The 12,637-nt window shown below is 53.5% G+C and overlaps 1 protein-coding gene across 1 annotated transcript in view; it reads right to left on the reverse strand.

Moving 5' to 3' along the window:
* PLXNA4 (plexin A4) overlaps positions 1-12,637 on the reverse strand; it is a 660,133-nt gene that overhangs the window by 89,927 nt on the left and 557,569 nt on the right. The window contains exons 21-22 of the mRNA XM_019509620.1: positions 8,980-9,248; positions 4,572-4,638 (exon numbers count right to left, since the gene is read on the reverse strand). Coding sequence (XP_019365165.1) covers positions 4,572-4,638; positions 8,980-9,248 — 336 coding nt within the window. The remainder of the gene's footprint in view (positions 1-4,571; positions 4,639-8,979; positions 9,249-12,637) is intronic.

The raw sequence follows: 12,637 nt of genomic DNA on the forward strand, positions 1-12,637 counted from the left end.
CATATCCTTCTTGATGTGTGGGGCCCAAAACTGGACATAGGTGAGACCTCACCAGTGCCAAACAGCAAAAGAATCCCTTCCCTTGATTTGCAGGTGACACTCCTGTTAATACAGCCCAGGATGCTGTTGCCTTTCTTTGCAATGAGAGATGCTGTTAGCTCATATTCAGCTTGTGGTCCACTGTAACCCCCAGGTCCTTCTCTGCAGTCCTAACAGAAGGTCACTGCTCAGGGCCACCTCTCTGGGAGCTGGGGCCAGGGCAGACCAAGGCAGTGCAGTGCTGGTTTTGGGCTGGCCAGACAAATCATTGGGAAGCTTTGGGCCTCTCTGCCATGGAAAGGGCAGCCCTGCTGGCACTAGGTGTCAGCGCTCCTGCTCCTGGGCATCCCCAGGGCTGGCAACCATGGCCCAGTAGGGAGATCAGCACAAGGAATTTCCTTTCCCATACAACCATGGAGGCAGATGAATGCAGGGACAGCAAGCTGGAAAATTAGCATATGCACAGGCACAGCCTCAGAGGGATAACGACCCCTGCCTGGTGGTGACACAGCACTCCTCTTCCTTTTCACCCCATTCTCCCTTTTCCATTTGTCCTTCCTCCCCTCCCTGCTTTTGCGTTGCCCCTCCCCAACTTGCTCAGTCTCTTCCTTGGCTTTCCTCTCTTCTGCTTCCATCCTGCCATCCTCCCATCCTTCTGCGGCACTTCCCCTCCCTTCGAGCAATTTGTCCCCAGTCAATGAGCGAGGTCATTTGCCTCTGGTGTAAATCCTGGAGAAAACAAGTTAATAATCTGAAGGAAAGTGGCCCCTTTCTCTGTTCCTACACCTGTCTGCCACTTAATTAGCTTATCTGCCAGCAGCATATTGCTTCCGTGTGCCTGTCTATTGCCCTTATCAGGCCTGGGTTCGGGCTAAGGCAGGAAGACAAGAAGCTGAGTGAGGGAAAAAAGCGTATTACAAAAGCAGAGCTTTAGCAAGTCACCTCCTTCTATCCCCGCCTTTCAGCTGAGAATGGGAAGCTGATACGAGAAGCCACTGAAATTACCTTCCAGGGACCTTCAAAACTTTCCTGCTAAGAGAACTGGGGCTCTGAGGAGCTCAGCAGACACAGGGCCAGCTAGATGCCTAGTCTTTAGTCTGGCCAGGCATGGCAGCAAGGCTTAGCTCTCTACTAGCTGGGCATGAGTTGTGAAGCTCTGGTGGTCTAGCTGATGCATGGAGAGTTCCCAGTTAGGTTTAATATGAGCAGAAGTCAGCACTGGTTTGGAAACCCCTGCATGGGAGTCAAGGCTGGAATACTATCCTGGGTTGAGCCCTGGGCTGAGCCAGCGGCCGAAGCCCTGTGAACTCCTGAAGGCCCCAGAGGCAGGCACGCTGTCTCTATTATTTTCACTTTGTTATAGCTCAGGGGATTAGCGTTATGTTGTAGTTTAACCAGGTGGTTTTGGGATGAGGCTATAAGGGGAGGTGGAGGCCTCATTAGTCCCCAGAAGGGCACAAGCTACAGGGCTGGAGAGCCCAGCTCCAGAGAGGCACAACTAGGGAGGAGATTGATTACAGCCAGTGCCGCAAAGCCGAGCCTGACACAGTGGGTCTAAGCTAGATGGCCCAGCTATGAGTGGTGCCCCTGACAGAGCTAATATGGGCCAGAGCCCCAACCAAGGTGATTTGGACACCTGAGGTGGAAAGAGCGTTTCAGGAGGTGAAAGAAGCACTCTGTCAGCCCCCGCTGCTGTATACACTGGATTCATGGTACAGATGGACTCATCAAACACAGCCATTGGTACAGTGTTAGTTCGAAAGGATGGAGATGAGGAACACCCGCTCGCTGATATAAGTAGAAAATTACGCCCCCCTGAAAAGAACTATGCCACTGCAGAGAAGGAGTTTCTGGTGATCAAACGGGTGGTAGAAACACTTTGATACTATTTGCAGGGGCGTAAATTCATCTTAACCGCTGAACATGCCCCGCTGCAATGGCTGCAGAGCATGAAGACAGACAATCCAAGGCTAATGAGGTGGGCTCTCAGTCTTCAGCTGTACTGTTTTGTAGTGGAACACAGTCCAAAGACCCGAAATGTGAGTGCTGACTTCTCATAACAATAGGAGGAAGAGGAAGGTTTGGAGAGGAAGAAAAAACCCCAGACAAAAGACAAGGGGCAGAGGTGCATAACAGAGAGCCCTAGCTCTGTTACTAGAAAGCTGAGTGGCCCCATTAAGGCTACAGTTTTCAGGGCACAACCTGGTAGCAGAATAGGGGTTAAGGGAATCCCTGCAGCTGGCCAGGGGAGAGCTAAGGCCAGAGCTACATAAGCCCTGGGTTGGGAGGCAGCCAGCCCAGGTGGAGGCAGAGTGTGGGGCTCCTGAAGGCCCCAGAGCCTGGAAGAAAACAGCTCTTCTGGCCAGGGTACAGGACACAGCACCTAGAGTGAAGAAGCCCGGGGTAGGCAGGCATGCTGCTTCTATTATCTTTACTTTGTTATAGCCCAGAGGCTTAGTGTTATGTTGTAGTTTAACCCGGTGGGTATGATATGAGGCTATAAGGGGAGGTGGAGACCTCATTAGCGGCTAGAGGGGGACACTTACAGAGCCAGAGAGCCCAGTGCCAGAGGGGCACAGCTACATGGGGCCAGGGCCACGGAGGTGGGAGGAGATTGATTAGAGTAGGGGTGGGCAAAATGGCTTATCTGGCTGGCAGCTGGACTCCATTTCCCAGCAGCCCCTGCCCGCATGGCTGGGGCTGGTCTCCATGGAGACCCCAGCCACAGCTGCACGGGAAAGCTCTGGCTACGGTTGCAATGGAGACCAGCCACAGCCGGGCTGGAAGTGCGCACTGCAAAGGAGGGACAGGGTCGTCTCCAGAGCCACTGGGATCTTGCGATGGGGGCAGCTTGATCCAAAGCCAGGGCAGAGCTGTGATCTGTAGCCTGCACACTCCGGGCAGCGGTGCAAAAGCAGGGGATCACCACTCTGCCCCAGCTCCTTGCAGTGGTCACAGCCTGGTCTGGAGCAGGGCCAGAGCCATGACCTCTTTCCTGCGCACCCCTGCCCAGAGCATACAGGCTGTAGATCATGGCTCTGCCCTGGTTCTGGAGCAAGCTGCCCCCATTGCAAGACCCCAGTGGCTCCGGAGCAGCCCCCTGCCCTGCTATGCTGCACGGCTGCAGCTGGTCTCCATGGCAATTCCAGTCTTGAGCTTTCCCATGCAGCTGTGGCTGGGGGCTCCAAGGAGACCAACCCCAGCCATGCACAGGGGCGGCTGAGAAATGGGAGTCCACTGCCAACCAGATCCGGGCTGTGGGCCGAACTTTGCCCATCCCTGAATTAGAGCCATTGCCTCAAACCCGAGCCTGACACAGTGGGTCTAGGCTAGATAGCTTATCTCCATTAAAGGGGCAGAGGCAGAGTTGGCTGAGACCCCAACAGAGGGAATAATACTCATATAACTCCTGCGAGGCATGGGGCACAGTGTAGGGATGGTATGTAGGCACGCAATTAGCCAAAAAGGCAGGAGCTCCTCACCTCTGGGTGCTCTGGAGTGAAGACCCGATCTGGGAACCCCTGGGGCAATATCCCTTTTGAGAACCAAAATAAACATCAAGGTGTGGCAGGAGAGAGAAGGGGAGACTGTTCCCAAAAGTAGAGTGAAATAAAGAGGACTCTGGGGCACTGCCAGGAGTCCTCGACTGCCCTGGAAATGGTCCCCTGTTACATCCACCTCCCTGCCAACCTGCTTCAGGCCTGGTCAGGAGGCTCTATTGTTATGGGTGGAAGATGAGGGCCAGTCTCTATAACCTGCTATCTCTCTGGCTGTTCTGCTGGCAAAGATGATGCTGGCAGTTTTCGGATACATATACCTGCATTAAGGGAAACAGAGAGGACTCATCCCAGATAGACCTGAGAGCCTCAAGTCGGCACTGTGTTCTGGCCACTGCAAGAGGATGCTGCTTGGAGCTTCTCTTGCTTCAAACAATCAATAGTTTGCACTATGACCTGAAGGGTCCATGACCAAGGTGAAGGTCAGAAGATAAGTCTTGTATGAGAGAACAGTAAAGAGCAGTAGAGGCTTTGTATATGTTTGCTTTGACAACCTCAGTAAAAGGAAACCTCATCAGCTACTATGGTCCCAGGAAGTCTCCAGTGAGGAAAGGAATCATGAGTTCTCTGTGACGGAGGCCGACCTCACCTCAGAAAAGGCTCTTCTGTCCCTGAGTGTGGACTTCCTGCTGCACTGAGTTCCCCCTGCATGCTGATTCCCCATCCTTCTTACACTAGTCCCCCAAACTCATCTCTGCACATGGTCCACACATAGAACAGCAACCCATTGGACCCTCTGCCAGCATCCCTCACCACCACGCTGCCACCTTCTCCATCCCTAGACTGTCCTCACACCAGCTTGTTGGGCCAGGAGAAAACAACTGCCTTCATGTACATCCTCTTGTCATGACCTGTGACCTTTTAATGGCAGCAGCCCTCCTTTCTGGCATGTCCAAAAGCACTGGCACCCTCTAAGAGCCAAAAACAGTGTATGAAAGACACAGTCTGGAGTCCAAACATGCCACCTCCTCTTACCTTGAGGAACTTGTAGAGCAGGAAGGTGAACCAGTTGGTGAGCATTTTCTCTGCCACGGACTCTGTCCTAGAATCACCGCAGGAAGAGAAAGGGCATGGAAGAGATGGGTTAGTCATGGTGTTCAGCCCAAAGGTTCATGGGGCATTTGACTGCCAAGTGCAAGAGGTGATGAGCACAGAACACGAGTGTTTGTGATGGCTCCTGTTGGTCCCACTAGGGCGGCAAAACCGGCACTGTTTGTTCCTTGGAAGAAGCAAAGCAAAGCAAAGATCAGGCTAAATCCAAAGCAACTAAGATCTTTACCCAGGCATCGGAGGACTTGACATCTTTTTCTGGTGGTTCAAGGAACCTAGTTAATTCTCTTCCCACTCTACTGAGGTGCTTGGACATCCTGCTTTGGGTTCAAAGGGGAAGAATTACATTTTTAAATATTGGGGTGAATAAATCCTGGATTTCATGCAGAAATAGGGAGATACCAGAAATGCCCAACAGGGCAGGCTCCAGGGTCCAACTGCACCTCTCTTGTACCCCAACAAAAGCCTGGCATGAGGTGTGACCATCAGGGTCTGGTCATACTGGGTGTGGGGGGCCTGGCTGGTATGGGTGTGGGGTTGGTATTTGGACCTGGTGCACAGGACACCTGAGTCCCAATCCCTGCTCCTACCACAGGCTTACAATGAGTCCAGCTAACCTGCAGGAGCAGGGAAAAAGCACAATCCTGTTGCCCAGGGCTGCTGTGAGTGTGACAGCAGGAAAGGCCAGAAGATGCACAGGCCCGACCCATGGAAGGAAATTCACTGGTTACCATTCTTTGGGCAGTGGTGATATCTGCTGACTGTACTGAAGGTGATAAAAGGGAAAACTCGTGGGGCAAAGCCTGAGCCCACAATCCATCAATATTTAGTCCTTACTCAGGCAAAAGCCCATGTTGATTCTTCAGTGGGAGCTTTGCCTGAGTGAGGACTGAGGCAAAACTGGGGGCCAGTCACATTGACATAAGCCAGTGGTTTAGTTAGGGATGATCCATCCTTGAGCCAGGGGCTGCACCAGGTGACTTCGTGAGGTCCCTTCCAGCCCTACTTTCCTATGGTCCTGTGATGCCAAGCTTTGTAGCACCAAGGCAAGGATCTATGGCTCCACATGGCAAGAACAAAGCTCATTTCCAGCCTCTGGTCATCACAGGCCCAAGCTTGCTGGAGTGATAGGATTCCCACGTCACTGCTAATGCATCCTGTTTGCTCGTGATGTTTCCTGATGCCCTGGCCAAGCTGTGGTAGCTTCACTCGGTGTCTATTTGCGTTTGCTACTTGGTTCTTGTGCATAAGCACGAGGCTGCTGGCTCTGGAGGGAGAAGACAGCAGACCAAGGTCTGTGCTAGCCTGATTGTGCATTTGTATTCTGGCAGTGGTCTCAGTCAAAGCAGAGCCCTGCTGCTATGGAGCAGAGAATAGGAGACTGCTTCTTCCCACTACTGCTTGCTTTAGATTGAACCCTGTTTCCACTACACTTTCACTGTTCCCAGAGTCACTTTGTGATCAAACTGGGGGTGAGAGGAGCTGATTTACCTGATGCCTGCACTCCCAATCCCATCTGACCTACGTGCATCCTTAATCCATTCCCTACGATACAAGCAGAAAACAGGGCTGCAGATGGTAGCTTGGTACCATCCTAATCCCTGTCACTCCCAGCTGCCCAAGAGTCTCCATGCAGAGATACTTCCTTGCCAATCAGCCCCTTCACAGAGCCCTGCAGCCCAGTGCTCACTCACTGCACCCCAATGGCCTGTGAAGTGGAAGGTCCCACAGCTGGGAGCTCACACACTGCCTTTCACCAGTTGGGTTTGCTGGTTGCCCCACAGATGGCCATGATCGATCACCATCATACAGCAGGGTGCTCATGTGACCCACGTTCCCAGCACATCCAACAGCTTGGTGCTCCTCGAGCTTGTACAACCTGTGCCTAGTACAGTGCAAAGGTCACAGGACATGGGGCGCTTTGCATAACTTAGGTCACACAGCACAGGGCTCTGAGCCCCCACTACCCTATGTGGACTGATACCTGCAGGGCAGCAGGCACCTAGGGGCAGGGCCTGTCTGCACTGTACAGCCCAGGATCTCCAGCCCTATGCTCACAGCATGTCAGAAGCTCAGCTCTGCTGCGACAAAGGCAAATGCAGCACTGCTCATCCTGAGCCCATCTTATCCAGCCTCTGCAAGCATGGGGCACAGTGTAGGGATGGTATGGAGCCATGCAGTGCAGGGCTCTCAGCATTTCTTGCTGTGAGAGGAGGCGAGCTACAAGGCAGGAACCTCCCTCTGCTCTGACTGATGCTAAGGAGCCAGACCTGACATCCAGGCATTGGGGATCACCAAACAGGGGGTTGGGGGCACCATTTGTGCATGTGGAGTGGAAAAGGTGAAGTTGGCTGGTCACCTGCTATGGCTGCTGGGCCTCGAAGACAGCTCAGCATAATTTGAGAGCTGAACCACCCCAAGGACTGGCATTCAGGATGAACATCATGGGGCTCTGCCCAGCGGCAGCCTCCATTGCAGAAAGAACCAGCCCAGTCCCTCTGCCAGTGCTCCCAAGCCTGGCACTGGGAAGGTGGCTCCTCTGTGCTCTGGCTCCCGTTCCCAAATGCCATCCCCAAGGATGGAGGGGGTGGCTTAGGTTGACGGAGAAAGGGAATGAAGCCCTCAGATGACAAGGAGAAGGGAGAGCTTGGGAGACAGGAGAAGCAGGAGCAAAGGGAGAAGGGATGGAGTGAGGTGAGAGGAGAGACCAAGGGGGAAGGAGTCCGTGTGAGAACAGGAGACTCAAAGACAGCAGCCAGCCTGCCTGGGTGGCAGTGGGAAGATGCCAGCCAGGCTAGGATGCTGCTGCAAGATGACTACAATCACTCCCCTTTCTCCTGCTGCTCCACAACAGACAGCTGGCCAGGTCAAACCCTCCCTCACAGCATGGCTCACACCTCCCTCAGAGCCCCCAGGGGACACAGAGCCTCTCCAGGGCACCAGGGGCTAGTCACCCTAGAAAAACTTTGAAGCCCCACCACTGAAGCCAGTGGAACTGTTCTGCATTTACCCCTGCACGACGGCATACAGAGTCCTGTGCATGGCCTGGTTTGAACAGGGAAAAGTCAAGCAAGTGCAGAGCTGCTGGGGGGAAGAGCTGGGAGGTGCCTTTCCACAGCACATATCCCACCTCCCCAGGCAAAGGGGAGTAGGCACTGCCCAGACACAGCAGCAGCAGCAGGGCCTATCAATTCAAGTGATCCCCTTACATGACTGATCCAACCCAGTCTCCTGCCCCTACTCACTGCGCCCATTTTCGCAGAAATGCTGCATGCAAGTGGGTGGGTGCAGCAGTTTCACACCTGCAGCACAGGGGAACATCAGCTTGAAAGCGCCTATCAGATCCACGGATACAGGGTTCGCAACACAGCTCATGGGACCACTCAGCCTTTAGCAGTGATGGCTGGGATAGGACTCACACCCTTCCTCTCCTGCAGTGGGCTGTAGCCCAATCACTGGAGTTGAGGAAGACTCTCTGTGTGTCCACAACTCTACAGGGGCTATGACACACAGAGGAGTTCTGGCTCCATCCAACAGAAGATGGTGGTGAGCACATGCTTATGCACAAACAGACACACATGCGCACACTGACACAGGAATGTCAGACTTCTTGATATATTTCTGCCAGGGGGACATATTTAGCTTCTCCACCTTTCCATTCATCATAAAGCACCTTTCTAGCTCCCCTGGCTGTAGAGACGTCAGTCTAGGTGTGACCCCAAGGTAAGCCAAGCATTGATGGCTGCCTGAGTTTGCAAGTCAAGCCTGAAGTGCTGACCCCAAGGTGTAAACTCCTCTGACCCTACCCACCTGATTAAAGGATCAGGCTAAAGCATCAAGCTCAACGTCAACATTTATTATTTAATCACTGATCACTGGCATGGCTGGAGACAGGGGAAGAGTGAAATCCACTGGATACTACAAGTTACGGCGGGGGGTGGGGAAATTCAGAGGTAAGGACAAGAGGAGACTTGCAAAGACAGGAAAAGGGACAGGGAGGGGGAGGAAGAGAAACAAAGTGGTTTAAAGGGCACAGATGTTTGCAGGGTGCCAATGCATGAAGATAAACAGTGACAGCCCAGAACATAGTGAATGGCTCCTGCAGAGACCGTGTCCTGCCCTGGAGACCCAAGTTTTCAGTGAAAACCACTCACTGGTGGCACTGGGAGATCTGCTCTGCACTGTCCTGCCCTTCCACCCCGCTTCGCGACCAGGATCGAACAAAATTGGGCCCTTTCCACTGGCAGAGACCATGGCCTCTGCCCTGGCTCATGGGGGACAGTGGTGCATGCACACATGCCACTATGTGATTTCCAGCCCAGCAGCGACTCACCTCCTCAGCAGCAGCTTGGGATGGTTTTTGCTCTCCAGGTTCTTGTCGATGAGGTCGGCCAACAGCTGCTTGAGGACGTCGGTGGCGTACTCCAGCTTGCTCTGCAGCACGGTCATGATGAGCGAGGCCACGTTGCCACGGTCCCGCATGGAGAAGCTGCGCTGGGACTCCAGGGTGCGGATGAAGGACAGCAGGAACACCTTGTTGTTGATGAGCTGGGCAAAGAGCTTCAGGCCCTTCTCTACCCGCTCCTGCCGGTAGCCAGGCACCTGGTGCAAGGAGAAAGGAGCTGCCCTTAATGGCAAGACATTAACTACCCCTCAAGGAGTCTCTCTGTGCCATTTAATGACTTCGGAGCATGGTGCCAACCATGCTTGACCATCCCATTCTCTACACCTAGCACCTACCAGCCTGGAGCTGCCCATCCCTTCTCATACCACTCATTGCATGGGCTCATCCTGGCCATGCCCTCACCACCCATGGCATGCAGGCCATCCCAACCCATCCCCGCTCTGCTTCATGCCACAGCCTCCCCACTCAGACAGGGCTTCCCCCACCTAAGTTGATGCGTTAGGACTTCAGGGCACAGAATTTGGTCCTGAGCAGAAGGCAGGAGGGGGATGGCAGAAGGGCTTTGTCGGTCCCCATATAATGCTACAAGGAATCTAGAACATTAATTATGTCCATCGCACAGGTGAGTTACCCTTCTATTGCATGGAGGGTCCTTTAAGGAGGCAAGAGGACCAAAGTGGGCAATCACAAAGGTAGAAATTTAAGAGTGCACTTAGTTGCATGATAGGAAATGGTGAGGTGATGCTGTTATTTCTCTCTCTGTCCCTCCATGAATACTGTGCTCACAAAGGTGAAGAGTTAATGGCATTGATTAGATCCAGGCAGAGGGCCGAGGACGTGTGCTCTGCAAGGTTACCCCCTGGGGCAGCTTCCCTTGATCCTGACCTGAAGCATGTGTTATTGTTCTAGATCTCAGTCGTGACCGGCACCACCCTGACCTGTGCATACCCTCCATGCCGCAGCCCGTTCCCTTGTCTTGTGGACTTTGCTTCTACCTGGAAACAGCCCCTGCTACTCCAGTCCCAGGGGCTCTGCCAATGTGCCTTTGCCCTCCCCTGAAACAGCCTCTGCTCTTCCAGTCCAGCTCTCCTGATGAGTGGCAGCTTCCCCTGCAGCACTCATTGCTATTCCAGTCCTGGGCTCCCAGTGCAGTCGTCAATGCAGCTCAATGCTGACCTCCACCCCCTGCTATTTCCTTCTCAAGCTGCTTGGGCTCCCTCCTTGCAGCATCCCCTGCTGTGCAGCTCTTGCCATCTGCCCTGCTCCTTTGCCTGCAGTGTTACCATTCAGACCCTCTCCTGCTCTGCACCTCAAGCTTTACTTACAGCAAGGATGAGTCCAGCCCAGGTCCTGACCCACAGCTCTGCCAGGGAGGATCTGCACCCCAGACCCGGGCTGCCAATGTGGTACCAACCCACACAGCTATACCAATCCTTTCAGCCCCTTTCCCAGCTCTACCAACACCTTCCCTGCATCCTTGCCCCCTGCTATTCCTGGAGCATGCTTCGAGAGGTGCTGAATAACCTCATTCAACCCATCCACAAAGTACAGATACGGGCACTTGGCAGCGACCTGCCAACTCGCTCCCAACTCCTCGGAGATCTCTGCTGCAACAAACCCATCTGCAGGACAGAGCATCAATGCAGCTTATTGACACTGAGGCTTCAAACAGTGGCAGGAACCAGAATCTAACTGCCTGGCTGGTGTGGGGCTGCCTTAAGGGGTGTTAATTTTTGCCGGAGCTTGCAGATTGCCAATTGAGTTGTAAAGCGATAAAGAAATAAATAAGCAATGCAAACAAACCATCAAAACCCTCCCTGATCCCAGGCAGCAAGGTAATAATTATTCCTAACTCACTCGCTTGAATGTTTAATATTGTCTACCCCCGGGCTATTATGAAGCAGCAAAAAGTTTATTTCTGCTGGGTCTGGAAGCAGTTAATTAGCAAGTGTGCTGGCAAGGGGAGCCTGCTCAGAATGGGCCCCGCGTTGGGCCTTTCCCCAACAATTAGCTTCTATAGAGAAACCCAGGCTGGCCAGACTCAGGCCCGGTGCGCACCTTAACTTCACTCCTTTTAACTCTTGCTTGGCTCTGCAGCCAGGGAAGCAGGTGGGAGCCCAGCTCTGGCTTTTTGAAGCAAAGGGGGTTGTTCTTGAAAGAGCTGCTGGTGTCTAGAGGGCAGGGAGAAAAAGATATCTGTACTGAAATGATGGTGAAGTGGATGGGGGGAGGAGGGCAGAAGAAATGGTTCAGTTTCTAGGGACTGGCAGCAAAGGAAAGGGAAAATCTGTGTGTGTGTGTGTGTGTACACAAGGGCATGCATACATGCATGTGGGCATGTAGAGGGGTATGTGGGAACACATGTATATGGGCATACAGGGCTCTGTGTGTGCATCTGCATGTGTACACATCTAGGGATCTGTGCGTAGGGATGCATATGTGTAGGGGCATAAACGTGCAGATGGGAGCACGTGTGAATACCTACATCGGATGGGCGAAATCCTATGCTCAGCTCCCCTCAGCAAGCCTTGCGAAACCAGAATTGGCCTTGGGTGCACAGGCCTGTCTGGGCGAGTGTGTGCGTGCAGCAAACACTATTCTCTGCTCGCACTGCAGCTGCCTTAGCTACTCTGAATGGAGCAGAGCAGAAGAAGCCCCAGAGTGAGTCCATGCTGCAAGTACATGGCTGCTGTGGAAAGGGAACAGCTGCCCCAGTTCCTGGCAAGTGGCATCAGAGATACCCCTATACTTACTGAGGGGCATGAAACAACTGGTCTCTCCCACCCTTGGCAGCAGTGGTGCTTTAACAGTGAATGCTCTCTGCAAGCACATTGCTCCAGGCTGCAAAGAGCACCAGCTCCGTCCTCTTCAGCTGCTGTGCTGGGTCCAGCCTGTGAGCGGAGCTGCCAAAGCACCTCAGCCCTGGCCTCGGGTGTTCCCTATATTAGCCCACTCCTAGGCCTCTCCTAAGCACACAGCCTGTCAAATTTTTGCCGAGCACCTTGCCAGCGCACGCCCTGGTCTTGGCTTGCAGCGCATTCCTGCTCACCCAGCCCGGCTCCCTGTAACAGAGCCACTGGCCATGCCAACCTCTGAAGTGGTTTTGCAATGCAGGCGGATGTTCATCTGGGACTGGTATCAGGCATACCGAGCTTATTAGCACCGGTGATGTAATGCAGGCTGCTCCGGGGGCACAGTGGCCCTACCCGCCCCCTGCGACCCAGGGTTTCAGTCTGGACGATGCTGGGAAAAACACCAAGAGCCTGAGGCCCTTCTGAGAGCAAGTGGAATTACAGTGAAGGCTCCTTTGTTAGGACAATGCTCAGCAGTTGCAGAGCATGGTCTACGTGTTAACGAAATATCTCCTTTGGGTGCTGCCAATCATTTCTGAGCCCTGCTAAAGAAAGACAGGAGCCAGACGCCAGGGTACACTGTGCTGTGGGTATATGGCTCTGTGGGGGCCCTGTCGCATGGAGAGATGTACACATTCCTTCACATTGGTTACTAGGGGACAGGGGACAGGTAATAGTTTCATAGTTTCATAGTTTCTAGGGTCGGAAGGGACCTGAGCAGATCATCTAATCCG

The sequence above is a fragment of the Gavialis gangeticus genome, unplaced genomic scaffold (genome assembly GCF_001723915.1).
Source record: "Gavialis gangeticus isolate Ggan-Ray unplaced genomic scaffold, GavGan_comp1, whole genome shotgun sequence".
Classification (NCBI taxonomy): Eukaryota; Metazoa; Chordata; order Crocodylia; family Gavialidae; genus Gavialis; species Gavialis gangeticus.